Source organism: Pristis pectinata, chromosome 9, assembly GCF_009764475.1.
Source record: "Pristis pectinata isolate sPriPec2 chromosome 9, sPriPec2.1.pri, whole genome shotgun sequence".
Taxonomy (NCBI): Eukaryota; Metazoa; Chordata; class Chondrichthyes; order Rhinopristiformes; family Pristidae; genus Pristis; species Pristis pectinata.
The window spans coordinates 67,462,747-67,482,732 of record NC_067413.1 but is presented as its reverse complement, the minus strand read 5'-3'; the positions used below and the strand labels follow the sequence as shown (position 1 = coordinate 67,482,732).

Genomic DNA, 19,986 nt, shown 5'->3' with positions numbered 1-19,986 from the left:
CAACCAGATCACTTCATTTACAGGTCATACCCACAATTGAGATTTCTTTTTGTCCCACCCACCCCTCTACAAATTAAAGTCAACTTGTTTTTCTATCTTTCCTAGTTCTGATGAAGGGTCTTCAAGCTGAATTGTTAACTGTTTCACATTCTACAGACTGTCTAACCTGCTGAATGTTTCCAGCATTGTCTGTATTTATTTCAGATTTCTAGCATCTGCAGGTTTTTTAAAAAAATATAAATTTCCAAGAGCTTCAAATGTGCAGAATATTAACCCTGGACTCTCATCAATTAAATCACTACTTTTCAATATTAATGGACTTCAGTTGCAGAAAAAGCAGTAAAATGTTTTCAAAGAAGAAAACAAAACTGTATTGCAAAGTATTATGCACTAACCTGTATGGAATACATTGTAATTTTAAAGCAGGAAACAGCAAATGCATTTGGGTCCCAGAGCTGATGGTTGTCTAAATGCCTACAAATGCAATAAGTATTATAATTAAAATAAATTCCAGAAGCTAATAATCATACTAAGTTTATAATGCACACAGTCAACCAGTACAAACTTGAAGACCAAATTTCAGTTTCGATGATTTATAACGAAGATCGGTACATTCACCACTCATTTATCGGCTGCCACAAAACAACAAATTTCACAACATAAAAGTCAGTGATAATAAACCTGATTCTGAGTCTACATTACATTTATTATTGTTTTCCTGGGTGTAATTGGGCAGTGCGGCCAGAAGGGCCTGTTACCATGTTGTATAAATAAAGTTTTAGAAAACGAAGTTTCAGAAAAAGGTATGAAATGCTTTGAAGTACATCGAAGTTTCACTTAAAAGAAACCCCAATTTTGATCTCAGTACTTCCTTAATGTTGAAGAAAAAAAATATTCACCAACTGTGATTTGTGTGGCATTTCTAACATGGAAAATACTTTGAAGTACCTCACAGGAAAAATCTTACACCAAAGTAGATGGCCAAAACCACGATCAAGTTTTAAAGACCGTCAGAGGTAAGAGGAGTGGATTGGGTTTAGAAAGGGAATTCCAAATCTCAGTCTTGGCAGGTGAAGGCTAGGCTACTAATGTGAGAAGTTTTAAATTGAGGATGCATGTAGATAGAGACAGGAAGTTTTTGTAGACAGAAATGGAAGTTTTCGTAGATGACGTACTGTAATTAGGTAGTCCAAACATCATCTTGGAGTCAAAAGTGACACTAAAATTCAAAATATTGCCAGGAAGAAGAATGGAGTGAACAGAGTTTATGGCAAGAACCCAAGACAACTGCTTCAATGTGACCACCATTTAGTTCAGCTTACAATTTAGAGGTAGTGTAGGAATCAAGGTCAGAGGTAGCAAAGCAAAGCATATAATCTTATCACCACAATTTAATAACCATTGTATTATTTAAAATAGTTCCTTTATACCATTTAAAAAATAACATTCTCTTAATACTTCTAGGGGAAAAAATAATCACTGATTTTTAATATCATACACAGAATGAGGGAGCAGAATGGAATGTTACAGCAGTTCAATACAGATCCTGCAGTTTGAATGTAGTGTAATATGCAGGATCTCTCAGAATCATCAGCAGGAAAAGTCCCTCAGCATCCTCAGCATCGTCAGCAATATTAAGAGATTCAGGAATTACAGGATTATCTGAATATAGCAGATATTAATTCAAACAAGAACGAGTCTTCAGTTCTTAATGTAAATTGCAAACAGTAATCAGATTGAAGTTAAAAGGACAGCTTTGGAAACAAACAGCACTGTCTAGAGAGCATAGGCTACTTTTTCTTATTCCAAAATAAACTTTATTCATCATAAAAAAAACAAACTACATACAATAAAACCGTGCAAAGCTTTACTTTTGTGTACGGATCAATCATTGGTGTTACTTTTTATATAAAAAATACAGCACAGATGCCACTTGCGTGGCTCCCTGGGGTGCTACCCCAATCCCGTTTTTACACTATTTAAGCGGTTTTCGGGCCTGACCCCAACTTCTACCTATTCCCATTTTGCATTTGTTTCTAGCACACACAGTTTTAAACGTTATACAGAAGATTAAAAAAAAGCAGGCAGGTGTCTGGTGTCTTGCTCTAAGTTGATGACACCACTAATGACTTGTTAATTTAGTTAATGAGGACATAATAGCTGGGTTCTGTTTATTCTGTTTTGGATAAACTAAACTTAAGCAATCTTATACACCATCAGTTAGATGCCAATGTTATAGCTACATAATGCTAGAGTGCTAAATCTATATGCTAGAATGCCAATGCTACTTTGATAGTTTATAAAACAGACCACAAATAAAGGCAAAGATCTCTAAATGAATTCAAAAGGTCCCATCAAGTTACAAGACTTAAAGTATTTACACTGAAAGTTTTATGCCCAATTGCTTTAACATGCTTTTCCTGTGACTATTCTTAATGAAAACACCGCAAATTCTCCACCATATAAAAAGATTAATTTTTAAATAGAGATCTTTCAATCAGTCATCATACTGAATGGTTAATTTTTCTTCCCCTACTCAAGTAATACAGGATGCACTTCTCCAGGGGTTTTCTCTCAGTTTTCAACCAAAATGACATTTCCTATAGTTTGGACTGTTTATTAAAATTTTAGGCTCCACATTTTGCTGCTTGTGAACTGGCAGTATACCAGTCAGAACGTTCCTGATTTCTGTTTCTATGCATTGCGGAACTCAGGATCTGTATCTTTTTTTTGCCTTCAAGTAATAAAACACCTGGATAAAACACGCTTAAAAGGGATATTGGTCAAAGTGCTCAGTAACACAAGAGCAATAAGGTGGAGTTTTCTGTGAAGTTTATCTGTTACAGTGTGAACCCTGCCCTTGGCAACCAACGGCCAAATTTTCTACACAATTTGTTTGAGGGGAATGGTCACACAGTAATATGTGGACAAAACAAAAGCAGGACATACAGTCTAGATGAGGATAGTTTCCTCAGGTTTTCTTATGATAGAAAAAGAGGCCTTTATGCCCATCGAGTTTATACAGACTCTCCTGGCATTCCCATTCTTTGTCTACTTGGATGCAATCTATTATCAAGTGACCCTCAACTCACTCCCTCCCCCCACAGCCCCCTCCACAATTTTTCTACCACCCACCTACACCAAGGACAATTTGCAGTGTTTAATTAACTTAACAACCAGCAGGTCTTTGGGATTTGGGAGGAAACCAGAGCACCTGGGGAAAACCAATGTGGTCACAGACAGAATCTGCAATTTCTACACAGGCTGGACTCCAGGTCAAGATTGAGCCTGGGTCACTGGAGTTGTGAGCCAGCAGTGCTAACTGCTGTACCACTGAAATAAGAGTACTGTGCAAAAATGCAAGCAATTTAAGTAATAAATAAAACACAAGGTCAGCTTTAAATGTATGATATAGTATCCTTCACAAAGAGATGTCTATGGCCCAACAAAAGTGAGAGCTAAATATTTCAGTCCGTTGAATGTTATACAGGACATGAAAATTAGAATCATGGAATGATAGACTAATTTAGCCCTTGATGCAAGTACCAACCCTCTGAAACTATCCAATAAGCCCCAGTTTCCTGCAAATCTTTTCCCTTCAGAAGTTAATTAAATTCCCTTCAGTAAGTTTTTCCAATCTGTTTCAAATAACCTTTTAGGCATAGTGTCTTAAATTATAACAAATCATTTGGTTGTTTTGCCATTTTACCTTAAATCTGTGACCTTTGGTTATTGAACCTTCACTACTAAAAACCTATTTTCTCAAAATTCTTCAGTTTTGAACAGCTCTGTTCAATCGCTTCATTGCCTTCACTGTTCAGAGAAGAACAATCCAAGCTTCTGGAATATGTTCATGATATTAAAATCTAACACTCCCAGTATCCTTTAAGTAATTTACATCTGCTTTGACATCTTCCTGGAAAGGCAGTTTTGACAATTAGGTACAATATTCTATCTAGTGTTTAAGATGGTTTAGCATAGCTTACTTGCTTTTGTACTGTTCGTCTACAGGAAAAGATTCCACTGCCTTTTTAAATAGGCTTTTTACTATCCAGCTCCTTCAAGGATTTGTATATGCATACTCTCAAGCACCACTATTCCAACAATCCTTTAAAACTGAACCAATTCAGTTTCTATTTCTACTCAAATTCTTCCAGCATAATGAATGATACATCTCTGCATTGAACTTTGTGTGCCCACTTCATTGACATTTATTTGATGCTTATTAACACTTCTCACTGTTCCCTACCTTGAGTTTTAGTTCATTGTCCTCACGACTTTGTTCCTTAGCTCATTTTTACCTCCAAAGCCTCCATCCTGTTGATCTTATAAGCATCAATTGTTCTAACAAGTCTATTACTTGGTACTTCATCAAATGCCGTTTAAAAAAGTCACCATCACTCAGACAAAGTAACAAGGGTAGTTAAAATGTTTAGGATAAACTAATTAAGACAATAGGAAGGTGGTGAACATCATGGGCAGAGCCAAGAAATAACAAAAGATCTCCATCAGGAGTTGGCCAAATATGGTCAGACAGTTGGATTCAGAGGAAGGGGTGTATAACTACAGGGATTAGTTAAAACAAAAATGAGGTATGCTGTGCCTAAATTTGTGGGTGCAACTTGACGCCAACATGTCATTACTCACACAATTCTAGGAAACTCACTCAGGTTAATCTTTTACATGGAGCAGTGGGCTTCAGCAAGGTTTTGTAGAACCTTCTGAAGCAACACCAGGAAAGTCTGTACATAGAGATATCACCATAAACTGAAAAATAAAAAGTTCAGGTCTGCTGTTTCATCACATGTAAATCAATGTTTTTCAAGGAACTACAGAGCAATTTTTAAAGATCAAGCACGTCCATACCTTGCAGTTTGTCTAAAGTAAACTATTCAGAAATATTACAAAGTCTATTTTAATAACTAGTTTCCAAAGTATGACAGCAATTAGATGTGCAAAAATTGTGATTTTACAATTCAAACACTGAATGATAAAAATCATGTTATCACAAATTAACCATGAAAAAAGCCAGCTTCTTTGAATTATGTACATTATACCAAGTATATTTTCATTACATACAATGTAATTTTTAAATAAGGAAATTAGCATTTCACAGCAGTACTGGGATTGTAATAGGCTATGCAAAACATATTACAACAATCCTTTCATCTGCTTTTTCTTTGACGCGAACAAACATCCTGCAGATTAAAGCGCCAGCTCTAGTTACCTTGTTAAAGGTTTGAGCAAGCTGTGGGACAAGTTAAATGTCATCTGTCTTCTCATTGTTCCTTTTTTAATTGGCTGCTACTTTCAAATCAGCTAATGAAGTAAAGTTTAAAGAAAATCTGATCCTTTCGTAGTTAAAGAGAAAGGTACATTAAATAATCCCAGGAAAGAGAAAAAAAATCTTACCAGCTAGATAGATGAACTGGAGTCATAAATAGAGTTGTACAGCATAGAAACAGGCCCTTCAGCCCACTGTGTCTATGCTGACCATCATGCCCATCTATACCAATATGAAAGAGGTGATCATAATGGCAGAGTTAAGGAACAATATCTCCATTTGCCTGTATTAATTCCATTCTACTCCACGCTTTGCTCATCCAAGTACCTGTCCAGATGCCTTTTAAATGTTTTACTGTTGCTACCTCAGCCATTTCCTCAGCAGCTCATTCCAGATACCAAATAATCCCCGTTAAACCCCCTCCCTCTTACATTAAACCTATGCCCTCTAGTTTTAGACACTACTATTATGGGAAACAGACAGGCTACATACTCTCTATGCCTCTCATAATTTTACAATCTACTACTATGCTGCCTTTCAGCCTCCTTCACTCTGGGGGAAAATGACCCAACCTATCCTCATAACTCAAGTGATCCAATCCAGGTAATATCCTTGTGAGTCTTTTCTGCACTCTCTCTAACTTAATCACATCTTTCCTGTAGTGCAGTGACCAGAACTGCACACTTTACTTTCAAGTGCAGCCAACACTTTACACAACTGTAACATGACATCTTAACTCGTGTACTTAATACCTTGGCCAATGAAGGCAAGCATGTTATAAACCACCTTCACCACCTGTGTACCCGTCTACCCACGTTGCCACTTTCAGGGAACCATATCCTTGTATCTCAAGGTCTTTCTGTTCAACAATGCTCCCCAGGGCCCTAACATTCACTGTCTATGCCCTGCTCCAGCTTAACTTCCCAAAATGCATCACTTTGCACTTGTCTGAGCTAAATTCCATCTGCCATTCTCTTACCCACTCTCCGACTGGATCTATATCCTGTTTTAACCTCAGACAATCTTCTTCACTGTCCACTATACCAGCAATTTTGGTGTCATCTGCAGACTTGCTTATATCATCACTATTCTCATCCAAATTATTAATATACATGACAAACAGAGGACCCAGCACTGACCTCCGACGCACACCACTGGTCACAGGCCTCCAGTCTGAAAATTAATCCTCTGCTACCACACTCTACCTCCTATCACCAAGCTAATTTTGGCTAGCTCACCTAGAATCCCACCTAACCTTCCAGACCAGCCTATAATGTGGGACTTTGTCAAAGACCTTGGTAAATTCCAAGTAGACAACGTCCGTGGCCCCGTCCTCAGCAATCCTCTTGGTCACCTCCTCAAAACATTCAAATTTGAGAGATACGATTTTCCATGTACAAAGCTATGCTGTCTATCCCTAATCAGTCCTTGCTTTTCCTAATGCAAATAAATTCTGTCTCTCTGAATCCCTTCCAATTACTTTCCTATCAATGATGCATGGTTCACCAGCCTGCAATTCCTTGGTTTCTTAAATAAAGATACGATATTAGCTATCCTCCAGTTTTGCAGTACCTAGCCTGTGGCTAACAAAGATAAAGAAATCTCTGCCAGGACCCCAGTGATCTCCTCCCTTGTTTCCCATACATCCCAGGATGCATCTGTTCAGGCCCCAGGGATTTATCCACCTTTATGAGTTTCAAAACCTTCAACACCTCTTCCTTCGTAATACTGATATGCTCCAAGATATCATTGTTCCTTCTCCAGAATTCACTAGCTTTCACGTTCTCCTCCACAGTAAATACAGACAAGTATTCAGTTAGACCTCACCCATTTCCTGTGACTCCACACAGATCACCACACTGATCCTTAAGGGGCCTACACTCTCCCCAGCTATCCTTTTACTCTTGATAAGTAGAATCTTTTAGAATTCTTTTTTATTTTGTCTGCCAGGGATATCTCATGGTCCCTTTTTGCCCTATTTTCTTCTCAGGTGTACTCTTACATCCCCTATATTCCTCAAGGGACTCGCTTAATCCCAGCTGCCTTTACCTGACGTCTACACCCTTTACTTTAACCAGACCCTTGTCAACCACAGGAATTAAGAATAAGGTGGCAATTAAAGGGTTGTCACTGTAACACGTTGCAAACAGCATTTGTAGCATCTGCTTTAAGTAGTCAAGATAATGGAAAATGATTCTGTGGTGTTCCTTCCACTGATCACTTCATCTCTGTGCAAGTAAATTCTAAGCTTCATGCTGCAATCACTATCCCTTTCATCAGCCCAGACTTTGGAGTGGACCAAAGCCACTAATGGCTCAGGAATCAAGTGGGCCAGCCCATCGTGCTGGGAGTGTACAAATACACAGGAGGACACTTTTTTCCTTTATGTTTTCTGTCACCTCCATGGCAGTCTTTTCCATTATTGTGTCATGGCTGCAAGCTACGACTTATTTTCCAGTGATCAGCACATCAACAACATAGCAACTGCAAATTCTGCATACAGCTCTCAAAATGTACCGCACAGGTTCTGCTTCAGCATTTTGTGGGCAATGAGTCATATTACTGCTTTTAACAATTCAGCATGGTTTTGTGCACAGGAGATCATGTCTCACAAATCTGACGGAGTTTTTCCAAGGAGGTAATGAAGAAAATTGAAGACGACAGCAGTAGGTATGGTTTATATGGACCACTAAGGTTTTTGAGAAGGACATCATGGTAGGCTGGTCTAGAAGACAGGATTTGAGACACTGGCAAATTGGATCCAAAATTGGTTGGGTGATAGGAGGCAGAGGGTAGTGGTGAATGGGTGTTTTCCTGAATGGAAATCTGTTACAAGTGGTGCAGTGCAAGGTGCTGGGATCTTTGTTGTTTGTAATATTGGATGAGAATGTAAGTGGTCTGATTAATAAGTTTACAGACTCCAAAAATTGGAGTAGTAGACAGTGAAGACCATCTAAAGATACAGCAGGACACAGATCAACTGGAAAGTTGGGCAGAATGGTGGCAGATGGAATTTAAGCCAGACAAGAGCAAGGCACTTTGAGAGGTCAAATTCTGGTAGGATATGTACTGCAAATGGCAGAGACATTGAGAACTGATGCAGAGAGAGACCCAAGGGTATAAGTTCATAGCTCCCTGAAAGTGGCAACACAGGGTAATAGGGAGGTGAAAACTGCATTTGATATACTTGCCTTCACAGGCTGAGGCATTGAGTACAAAAGTTTGGACATGTTGCAGGAAGGATGTGGTAGCAAGAGAGAAGAGTGCAGAAGAGATTCACCAGGAATGAAGGGCTGGAGTTATAATTAGAGTTTGGAGAGGCTGGTTTATTCTCACTGGAACATAGAAGGCTGAGGGGTGACTTTATAGAGCTTTATAAAATGATGAGGTGCATAGATAGGACAGATGGTCAGAAACTTTTTCCAGGGTAGGGAGTCTAGAATGAAAGGGCACAGGTTTAAGGTGAAAGGGCAGGAGTTTAAGAGATCTGAGGGATAAGTTCACACAGAGGGTGGTGAATGAACTGCCAGAGGAGGTGGTGGAAGCAGATGCAGTAATGATGTTTAAAGAGTTTGGATAGGTAATTAGATAGGAAAGGTGTAGGGGGATTCAGGCTTAATGTGATGCAGACAAAAAGCATTAGCATAGATAGGAACTATGGTCGTTGTGGATGAGGTTGGCTCAAAGGGCTGGCTTCTGTGCTGTACGTTTCTATGATTCTTTGTCCAATTTTACAATTTTTGGGAAAATCCATGAGTATTTATGTTATATATGGCATATCTAATGCACCAAGAGGGTGAAGTCCAATTTCTAGGTACAGGTACTTTTATTTAGTGATTGTTTAATGGTCAGTCAAAAACCTAGTGAGGCTCTGACCCACCAACATTCACATTGCCTCAGCACAACTTGTGTCGCATCTATTTGTGCCTCTGAATAGTCGCCAGGATGTGTGGTACAAATTACAACAGGAGCTAGAAAAGGCATGCAAGGAGGACAATGTTATGGTGGTCATGGGGGATTTCGATATGCAGGGAGATTGGGAAAATCATGTTGGCATTAGATCCCAAGAGAAGCAATTTGTAGAATGGTTATGAGAGGGCTTTTTAGAGCAGTTTATGGTTGAGCCCACTAGGGAAAAGGCAATTCTGGGTTTGGTGTTGTGCAATGAACCAGATTTGATTAGGGAGCTTAAGGTAAAGGAACCCTGAAGAGGCAACGATAATAATACCATAGAATTCACCCTGCAGTTTGAGAGGGAGAAGCTAAAATTGGATGTATTGGTATTACAGTTGAGTAAAAGTTAACTGCAGAGGCACGAGAGAGGAGCTGGCCAAAGTTGATTGGAAAGGGACCCTAGCAGGGATGACGGTAGAGCAGCAATGGCAGCAGTTACCAGGAGTAATTTGGAAGACGCAGGATCAGTTCATCCCAAAGCAGCAGCATCCTAAAGGGAGGATGAGGCAACTGTGGCTGACAAGGGAAGTCAAAGACAGCATAAAAGCAAAAGAGGGCATACAATATTGCAAACATTAGCGGGAAGCTAGAGGATTGGGAAGCTCTTAAAAACCAACAGAAGGCAACTAAGAAAGCAATAAGGGGAGAAAAGATGAAACATGAAGGTAAGCTAGCCAATAATATAAAAGGTTACCAAAAGTTTTTTCAGATTATGAGTAAAAGAGGGGCAAGAGTGGACACCGGACTGCTGGAAAATTATGCCGGAGAGGTAGTAATGAGAAACAAAGAAATGGCGGACGAACTGAATAAGTATTTTGCATCAGTCTTCTCTGTGGAAGACACCAGCAACATGCCAAAAATTGGAGAGAGTCAGGGGGCAGAAGTGAGTGTAGTCGTTATTACTAAGAAAGTGCTTGGGAAGCTGAAAGGTCTGAAGGTATTAAGTCACCTGGACCAGATGGACTACACCCTAGGGTTCTGAAAGGACGTAGCTGAAGAGATTGTGGAGGCATTAGTAGTGATCTTTCAAGAATCACCAGAGTTAGGAAGGATTCCAAAGGACTGGAAAAATCACAAATATCACTCCACTTTTTAAAGAAGGGAGGGAGGTAAAAGACAGGAAATAATAGGCCAGTTAGCCTGACTTCAGTACTTGGTAAGATGTTAGAGTCCATTATTAAGGATGAGGTTTCAGGGTACTTGGAAGCACATAATAAAATAGGCTAAAGTCAGCATGGTTTCCTTAAGGGGAGATCTTGCCTGACAAATCTGTTGGAATTCTTTGAGAAAGTAACAGGCAGAATAGATAAAAGAGAGTCAGTGGATGTTGCTTACTTGGATTTTCAGAAGACCTTGGACAAGGTGCCGCACATGACAAGATAATGACATGACATGATAATACCGGTGGTATTAAAGGGAAGGTACTAGCATGGATAGAAGATTGGCTGACTGGCAGAAGGCAAAGAGTAGGAATAGAGGGGGCCTTTTCTGGTTGGCTGCCAGTGACTAGTGGTGCTCTGCAGGGGTCAGTGTTGGGTCCGCTACTTTTCACGTTACATGTTTATGATCTGGATGATCGAATTGAGGGCTTTGTGGCCAAATTTGCAGATGATACAAAGATAGGTGGAGGGGCAGATAGTGTTAACGAAGCAAGGAGTCTGCAGAACGACTTGGATAGGTTGAAAGGATGGGCAAAGAAGTGGCAGATGGAATATAGCATAGGGAAGTGTTTGGTTATACACTTTGGTACAAGGAACAAAGGCATAGACTATTTTCTAAACGGGGAGCAAATTCAGAAATTTAAGACTTGGGAGTCCTAGTACGGGATTCCCTAAAGGTTAACTTGCAGGTTGAGTCGGTTGTAAGGAAGGCAAATGCAATGTTAGCATTCATTTTGAGAGGACTAGAATATAAAAGCAAAGATGTATTGCTGAGGTTTTACAAGGTATTGGTCAGACCACATCTGGAGTATTGCAAGCAGTTTTGGGCCCCATATTTAAGGAAGGATGCGCTGGCATTGGAGACGGTCCAGAGGAGGTTTATTAGAATGATCCCGGGGATGAAAGGGTTTACGTGTAAGGAGCGTTTGATGGCTCTGGGCCTGTACTCACTGGAATTTAGAAGGATGGGGGGGGGGGGGGGGGGGGGGGGGGGGGAGCGCGGATCTCATTGAAAGGCCAGGACAGAGTGGATGTGGAGAGATGTTTCCAGTAGTGAGAGAGTCTACGACCAGAGGGCACAGTCTCAGAATAGAAGTATGTCCCTTTAAAACAGAGATAAAGAGGAATTTTTTTAGCCAGAGGGTGGTGAATCTGTGGAATTCATTCCCACAGACAGCTGTGGAGGCCAAGTCATTGGGTGTACTTAAAGCGAAGGTGGATAGATTCTTGATTAGTAAGGGTGTCAAAAGTTACAGGAGGAAGGCAGAATAGGTTTGAGGGGGGATAAAATAAATCAGCTATGATAATTGGCAGAGCAGACTTGATGGGCTGAATGGCCTAATTCTGCTCCTATGTTTTATGGTCTTATTTATAGCAGGTGCTATTCGAATCAGCCAGTTTCTTCCCTTGTGCTGCAACAGTGTGATACCAAGGTGGTCCAACTTGACAAAAATCCTTACCTCTCCATTTTTCTAGTTGAAAAAAAATTATAATTGGACCACCGCCTACCACATAAGGATGCTGTACAATTTACCCCCTTCCATTTTAATGAGCAACTCTTAAAATACACACTCATCTGCATCTCGCTCCATTCCCAATGCCCACAACCCATACGCAAATTAATGTGTTGTTCAATCTAAGCTAACTTTCAAATGAAAGCTATTTCAAGTTTTATACTGTACTCTCCCATCACATCTTGCATCAAGCACTATTTGACTTACACTAGAACAGGTCTGATGGCATTGTTCATGTTACCATAGGCTGCGCGACCCAGCAATTCTCGAAAGCAACTCTCTGCTAGAGTAGCAGGGTTCTCATCTTTATCAGCACTTCGTGGTATTGATGGAGGATTGTTCTTGCTGAAAAATGAAAGAAAAATATTCAAAACATATCTTTACAAATTATTGTTGTGATTTAGTACACAGGATTAATATTAATGTTTAATTTTAAACCAGATACAATCAGCAAAGCAAGAATTAAATTTTACTTGTATAAACCAGAAATTTTAAAATCCTTCACATCATACCAACCAAAGACAGGAGGACAGTTACGCCATTTATTTTGCTATAAACTGCAGTACAGGACTTTCAACCTCCCTAAGGAGTTGCAAATCCAACAACTTAATCCCTGGCCTTTGTTTCAAAGGAAAATTGTGGCTCATTAACTAAATGAACCCGATGGCAAGTAATACATTTAGCCCAATTATGCAGCAGTTGCACAAGATTGTTATTAATATTTCTCCTGTTTTATACCAAAACAAAAACAATGGGGCATTGGAATGAGTTGGGAGCAAGGAAAAACATTTTTGCTTTGTTCTCCCTCTCTGTACTTGACTACTCTAACTTCCACTACCCCATGATCAAAAAAAAATAGGCCAGCAAACTGAAACTACTTCATTTCAGTATCTGTTCAATTCTTTGTCTGGTCTATCATTCATACTCTGGTGGAATCACAAGAGTTCCACTCCACCATATTCTCAATCTTGCAAAGGAGAATGAAGAACTTTCCATTTTAACATACACCCAATCAGCTTTGATGGTTTGTTGCTATAACTCTTCTTAAAATATTGGGCATCTTCTACAAGAGGAACAGTAATGAATCAATGGAATCATTAGTTTTCTCCTTTTTACCTCACTGCTTAATCCCAAATTTTCTTATTGCTCCTTATTTTATGCCTGAACAAAGTGGTTTAATCTTTGTTTAATGGTAAAACAGTATGCGCAACTCCAAAGGAAAAAATGTCACACAACAACAAAAAAAAATCAGATGGTAATGCGAGAACAAATTTTTCCCATAAGACTGTTCACTACTACTCCTTTCAGTTTACCATTTTCTCAGATGGCATGCATACCCAAAATGACTTTGCAAAATAAACCTCGCAAAACTAGTGCCACTGGACAGTATGTTACCCAGCATTCCTAACACCCAATCGATGGCAAATATTAGCAAAATATTGCCAATTTAGAAACTATTTGATGGCCGCTTCTTGCCCCTTCAGAAATCTATTTACTGGTATGCACTACTCTTCCCCAAATATCATAAATAGCCAGCAGCAACATGTTTGAAGGAGGCCAGTGGAGATGATCTTATAACACAAGTTTGAATTAAAGTGAAAATATGACAGTGGATGAAATTACCAACTCATTAGGATGAAACATACAAAAACCAAAGGCAGCAAGTGTAACATTGACAAAATACTACTAGCATCCATCTCCCTTCATTTAACAAACAGCAATTTTCTAGAAATGTGACTGGACTTGAGCACAAATTAGATATTGTTACTGTTATATAAGTCCATATACTTCAGGACATAATTAAACACCCTTACTGGGTGTTCAATTAGGTCTTGAAGTGTTTTGACTTCCACAATAAGACTGCACTTTTCCACATTGTTTATTTTGCTATATTTAATGCCCAATTCTGGAGCACATCGCAAGGTCAGTTGTACCAGTAGCACAGATCCCCAAGCAACTGTTGTACAGTAACTGCATATCTCATGTGGAAGATAAAAATTTGGTTGGGGTAACATTGCTATTATGTTACTAGCTAGAAAAAAGTTTTTCCATAAAGTATTAAATCTACAGACTAATCTATGGTTAACAGGCTCCACATTTCATTTACTAAGTACCAAATTCAAAGTTTATAAAGAGGAACAAATTGTATGTTTCAGATCTGGAAAACCAAAGCTCATGCTGCACATAATGTTCAAAGGCAGGTAATGTGGACAGATAACCCTAAAATAGACTTTCAGAATAGTTGTTAGCAAATCCAAAATACCCAACTAGCTACAACTCAAGAAAATTGTGATTATGGCAAGATCAGGTAAAATGGGCACTGTAAGCAAGAATGGAGATTATTTACAAGACAAAAAAATCACTAATACTACTGGAAGTAATGATAATAAGAGTTCTCTGGAGGTCAGCCATTTAAAAAGGAATGGCACCAAAATTTACAGGGTTGCTGCAGTAAATCAACTACAGGATAAATTGACAGGGCCTATTCTTGTATCCAATGCTAACCTGTATTTCAAACAAGGACTATATCTCAAACATTAGCTATGCATCTCAGCACAGAACTTTAAATAAACACTAGTTCAGGCATTAATATTTTAATAATTTGATGACTTAATAGATCAAATATATTTGACTTCAGCCAAAGTCACTTTATTTTTCCAGTTATTTTGTGCTCAGACCTTGTTCTAAATCGGCCCAAATGAATGCATTTACATTACAAGAAGCCCTGTTTTAAGGCAATGCCATGCTGAAACAGATAGAGCTGGCTTTTTCATGAAATTTGTCATGGAGGATCACACAGAATTAACTAATCTTTCTTTGGAGGATAGCAGAGATGGCAGCAATTTGCTATACCTTTCATTTTAAAAGCTGCATTCCATTTAAAGGAAAAGATATTAGGACTTTAAGTGATAACACAGAAATGCATCCATGTGGTTATGGCCTATTTGAGCAGCATTTCTTCTCAAAACTTTCATACTATCACTTCTTTTTTCTGAAAATAAAAACCATTTGCTGAGTTAACCATGGTGGTGATAAGTTGTGAAAGTCACAGAACAAGAATAGACCCATCTTTCCAAGGTATAACCTCATCTTTTGAGAACTAATTAAGAAATGCTGAGTATTTCTGATATTACAAGACAGTTTTATAATACTCCAGCATTTAGAATATTGTGCTTAATGCAAAACCTGTACAATTAAATCAAATGATTAATACCCAGTAGATTTCACTCCTGGAAAACAATTAATAGAACCATATTACTTGGGCTGAATAATTCCAGCTATTTAACTTCCACAGTATTACAATCGTTCTCAATATTGGAAAATGAAATGACCAGTATCATCACCATCATAAAAAACAATTTCAAAAACAAAGTTTTCTGGTAGCAAAGTAAATTAGTTAAAAATCAAAAGGAGTATGGTTTGTTAAAGCTTAACAAGCTTAAAATAACATCACTAAATAGGAATTGACAATGAACTTTAATCTGTTAGCAACTTGCTGTATATAATTTTTAACCATCATACATTTTTAAAATATATCCATTTAGGCACTTACTTTCTTCATTTGTAATACAGGCACAGGTATTCTCAATTTCTACAAGATAAATTTCAAGCAGTACTCATGATTATTGCCACTGCCAATATTATTCACTAAAAACTACACATGCTAGAAGGCATATAAGCTGGTGATGTACTTTGAATTTATTGGATTGAAACATCGTCCTTTAAGTTTTCATAGATCCTCAGCTAACACATTCTAACTGTGTTTTCAGCTTTGTATAATTAAATCAAATTGAAACATTTATTGGAAAACCTACATATTTTGTAAAATGATATTAGTGATAGTAATCAGCACTAGACTAATACACAGAGGCCTGAACTTTTGATACAGAGAAGCAAGTTTCAATCCCAGCACAAGAGAATTGAAATTCAAGTAATTAAAAAGAAAATTGGAATGCAAAGCTTCTGTCAATAACGGTAACTATGAAACTACTAAGATTACTGCAAAAAACCCACTGCACCCAATGGAGTAGAGGTTCTATCCCAAATATTCCTTTTTTTAAGCAATTAATATCCAGGGATTCCCATGAGTTAACGGCAATGTTAGACTTCCTCAGACAGGCTTTGAATAGTCCAAGGGTTTCCTCTGTTCAGCAGGCAGTCTCTTGCCCTTATGCAGCTCGAGTAGAATGACTTGTTTTGGAGTCAGGTGTTGGACTTGCATTATTTTGGTCTGCCTATCATTATCAACCAAAAATAGTTAGGAGACTCAATACCGGGGATGTTAGCCTGGGAGACTCCACCAATGTTGGTTTATGTTGGCAGTGGATTCCCTCACTCAGAAGAGTGGATGGAGCACCAGGACCCAGCTGGAGCTGGAGGATGGCAGTTCCACCATGGAAACGCCATAGCCTGCAAGATCCAGCCACAATAGGGCCTTCTGCTTGTACATCCCATCTCAATGAGGGGCAGAGGAGAGGGTGGTGGGCAAGGACCAAAAATCCCAAAACTACCATTTTCAATGGAATAATACATTCTAGAGGTGTTCAGTGAGAAAGAGTCTGCAATTCCAGGCACTAAACATTAAAGAAAGCTGAACCCTACATCTCACCAACTACCTTAGAATACAATAAGACCAAAAGGTAACAATTTACAAACCAAACCTGCTTCCTCTTTGCAGGGGGGGGAAACTGCAACTACAAAGTACTTCAAAGATTTTCATAGCACTCTATTCAATTCTCCTTTTGTTATATTCTAACCTGTCAAGTTCCTCTGTTGTTTGCATGTTGAAAAGAAGTGAAGGAACAATCTTATCCATGTGTTGAGGCTCCCAGATTATAGTTTGGAGCTCATCATTCACTGTTTTCCGTACGACTCCTTGAATACCTTTTATGCCTGCAATCCTGATCCTGTCAACAAAACAAAACATTTTATCTTTTCATTGATCATCCATTTTAGGTTTCAAATCTGTATCAAAGGTTATATAGATCATTACTTATATAGATCATTACAAAAATGAGACTTCAAATTCATATACTTCTAATGCTAATTAAAAGCAAAACCAAGCTTGTACACACATTTTTGACCATTTTATTCATGCTTTTCTTACAATTTCTTACAATCTATTCATGTTTTTCTTCAAAAAGTAAAAAAAAAAGCAGCTTACCAGGCTTTTAAATTTGAGTTTAAATTTAAATCTGAATTTCCTAGGTTTTTAAATTCTACATCTACTTTACTGTAAAGTTAATTTAGTGAACCATAGTCAAAATATAGATCTCACCACATTTTGACCACTGGAGAAGTTCATAATCAGAGTTTTGCAATACACGAAGGGGCCATAATATCTGTGCTCCCTTCTAAAAGCAACCCTTTGGTCCCATTTACTTTTATTTTTCACATTTCCCAAGAGCTCTTTTTCAAGGAAAAAGCTGAATTCTATCAGAATGCCTTTCCAGAAACAACACATCCAACAACTGTACTTATTAAGAGCTTTTACTACGTCTCCCTTGGTAGACAATTTATTCTACATTTATCAAACCTCTTAATCTTTCACCTCTGCTATTTGGATTGATATAGAAGAATGCCCAAGATTGGACAGAATATTTTAAACAAGACATTAACAAAGACAGATAAGTTTGCCATTGCCTTTTTTATACTCTGTGCCCCCTAATTATAAAATCCAAGATGCCATACTTTTCCAGAACATATCATAATTCTCTTACATGCCTTGAAGCAAAACTCTGGTTTTTCTACTCCTTTAAAAACTATTAAGTGTATTACATATTTACTCAAAAAAAGTCACCTTATTATTTTGCATTAAGTTTTGGTTAGCGTCATCTGCCCTATCAATTAATTTGCTTTGTATTCTTTACAAGTCACCTTCAGTCAGTTCTATTCCTTATTTGTGTCTGCACATTGAAATTTCAGGCTTTCCTGACAAGTTTATAATCAATTATTTGAGACAGAATAAAAAACAAGTGGAAAAAAAAGACAGGCAGTCATCCAAACACTGACCCCCTAGCTGTTTACAAATATTCAATCTTAAAATCATGCTTAAATATTACAGTACTTCCTATCCATTAACAAAACTCTAATTTGATTGCATTCTCTTTTAAAAAAAAATTAAATCTTAAATCAGTGGAGCCTCCACAATAATCTAAACACAAACATATCTTTAAAAAGTCATATGCTGTATTAAAAATTACATTTATAAGTTATTGTGATAGTAGTGTGGATAATTAGAGAATAATTTTTAAATCATAAACGATCAAACAGTAAATGTTTGGTTATCTAGCATCAGATTATTCAGAAATCTTGGTTGTTTGGCATCAGGTGCACCGGTTAGACCAGAATGCGAGCTGGAGTTCCAGACAGTGGGTTGGGTATGTAGTCTGAGCCAGGATTGGGTTTTGGAACACCAGAGGTCAGGATAGTGGCTAGGTTTGTAGCCAGTGCTCAGGAATGCTGATACATTTCCCATCCCACTGGAAAAAATATAATTACTGTGTAACATAAAGGAATGAAATAAGAGCATGTTTGGGTATTAATAGGAGTAACATCCAATAGTCCATAAAATTTGCTAGGCCAACACAGGCTAAAGGGTGCCACATTATACGACTTTTCCCATAGCCATAACTATGTTGCAGTGGAGTAGTTAAGTGAACAAAAGGTGACAATGCATTACTTAATGAAGAATACACAATTATGTAAAAACATGATCATAAAATAGGGTTAATATGGTAAACATATGAACAATAAAAGCTTGGTTGTTTGCTTTAAAAATTAGAAACATGAAGTTCCTTATTTTCAGCTATTAATGAGCTGGATCTTTAAATGGCACTTGAGCCACAGGACAGATGTTGCTAACAAGATCATTAAAATAACTAATATGCATAGTATTGAGAGGGAGTAAAAACTGAGAAGCCAAGTACAAGAGTATAGATAAGAAATAGGAAATTGTGCCCAATTATGGTAGATATCAAATTAAACAAAGGCTAAGGGATTATAAAAAGATAGCAAGTGGCATAGAAATTTGGACATTCTCATGAAACTGATTTGAAGAGTTTTGAGGAATTTCAGAGGAATTAAAGTGGAATATTCATATGTGTTAGAACTTGCTGAGGGGAGGTTTTACAAATTTGTATGGTCTGTAGATTGTTAGGAGTCAAACATCTTTACTTTGTTTTCCGTATAAAGGGTTGTCCCCAGGTTACATCAGGGTTCTGTTCCCATGAATTGTTCACAACCCGAACAGTTCACAAGTCAGAAATGCAGCTGCGAACCAAATTCCCAGGCAGCAGAAGGTGTCTGTAGGCCCACAGCAAATCCGTACCATTTGTCTCCCAAACACTCACTCATATGTACGGGCTCCACATAAATCAGGCATTCGTAGGCTGGGGAGAACCTGTAATGCAAAATCTCTCCGGCTTTCTTCTCCTGCCATGTGTCTTGCATTTTCCTCAAAGCTGATTGTACCTTGCTTACTGGCTGCTCGAACTTCTAAAATCTTGAACTTCAAGATCATTCTGGCATTCAACATATGCTTTCTGCCCATTGTTTGAGTACAAAAATCTCATCATTCTCATCAAACTAATCCTGATATAATAAGTGGACCCCAGCACTAATTTAGCTGTATTAATAACTATCTTTGAACCAAGTCCATTTTCCTGTTAGGTCATAAGTGAGGAGTTGATATCAGTAACTCGTAATAAACTGTATTGATACCAATGTACTTGATCTTTATTAGGCTTAAATTAATGTGGGGGGGGGGGGGAGAGGGAGGGAGGGAGGTGGGTTGTGCTATGTGGGGATTTAGTACACTATTTACACCAGTCTTTGTCCTCTCCAAGAAACTGCACCACACATGGCTCTGGTAACTCCGCCATCTCTAACGTCTGGCTAGCAGTAGTCAATCACGTACCAATGTTTGTACCAAGAGTACATCCCTTTGTTTTACACGTTTCTTGTATTAGTGATTGACATTGCTCATCCATCTCATTCCATGTTGTCCTATTACTTTTCCAATTCACTGCTACCTCTTACCACCTTCAGTAATGAAGCCTCCCAGCAAGCAGAG

The 19,986-nt window shown here is 38.2% G+C and overlaps 1 protein-coding gene across 4 annotated transcripts in view; it reads right to left on the bottom strand.

Moving 5' to 3' along the window:
- Positions 1–19,986, bottom strand: part of LOC127574359 (protein EFR3 homolog A-like) — a 110,408-nt gene that overhangs the window by 43,070 nt on the left and 47,352 nt on the right. For all 4 annotated transcript variants that reach the window (XM_052023307.1, XM_052023306.1, XM_052023309.1 and 1 more), the window contains 3 exons: positions 16,670–16,819; positions 12,120–12,257; positions 396–474 (listed from right to left, as the gene is read on the bottom strand). In XM_052023307.1, the coding sequence (XP_051879267.1) occupies positions 396–474; positions 12,120–12,257; positions 16,670–16,819 (367 nt within the window). The remainder of the gene's footprint in view (positions 1–395; positions 475–12,119; positions 12,258–16,669; positions 16,820–19,986) is intronic.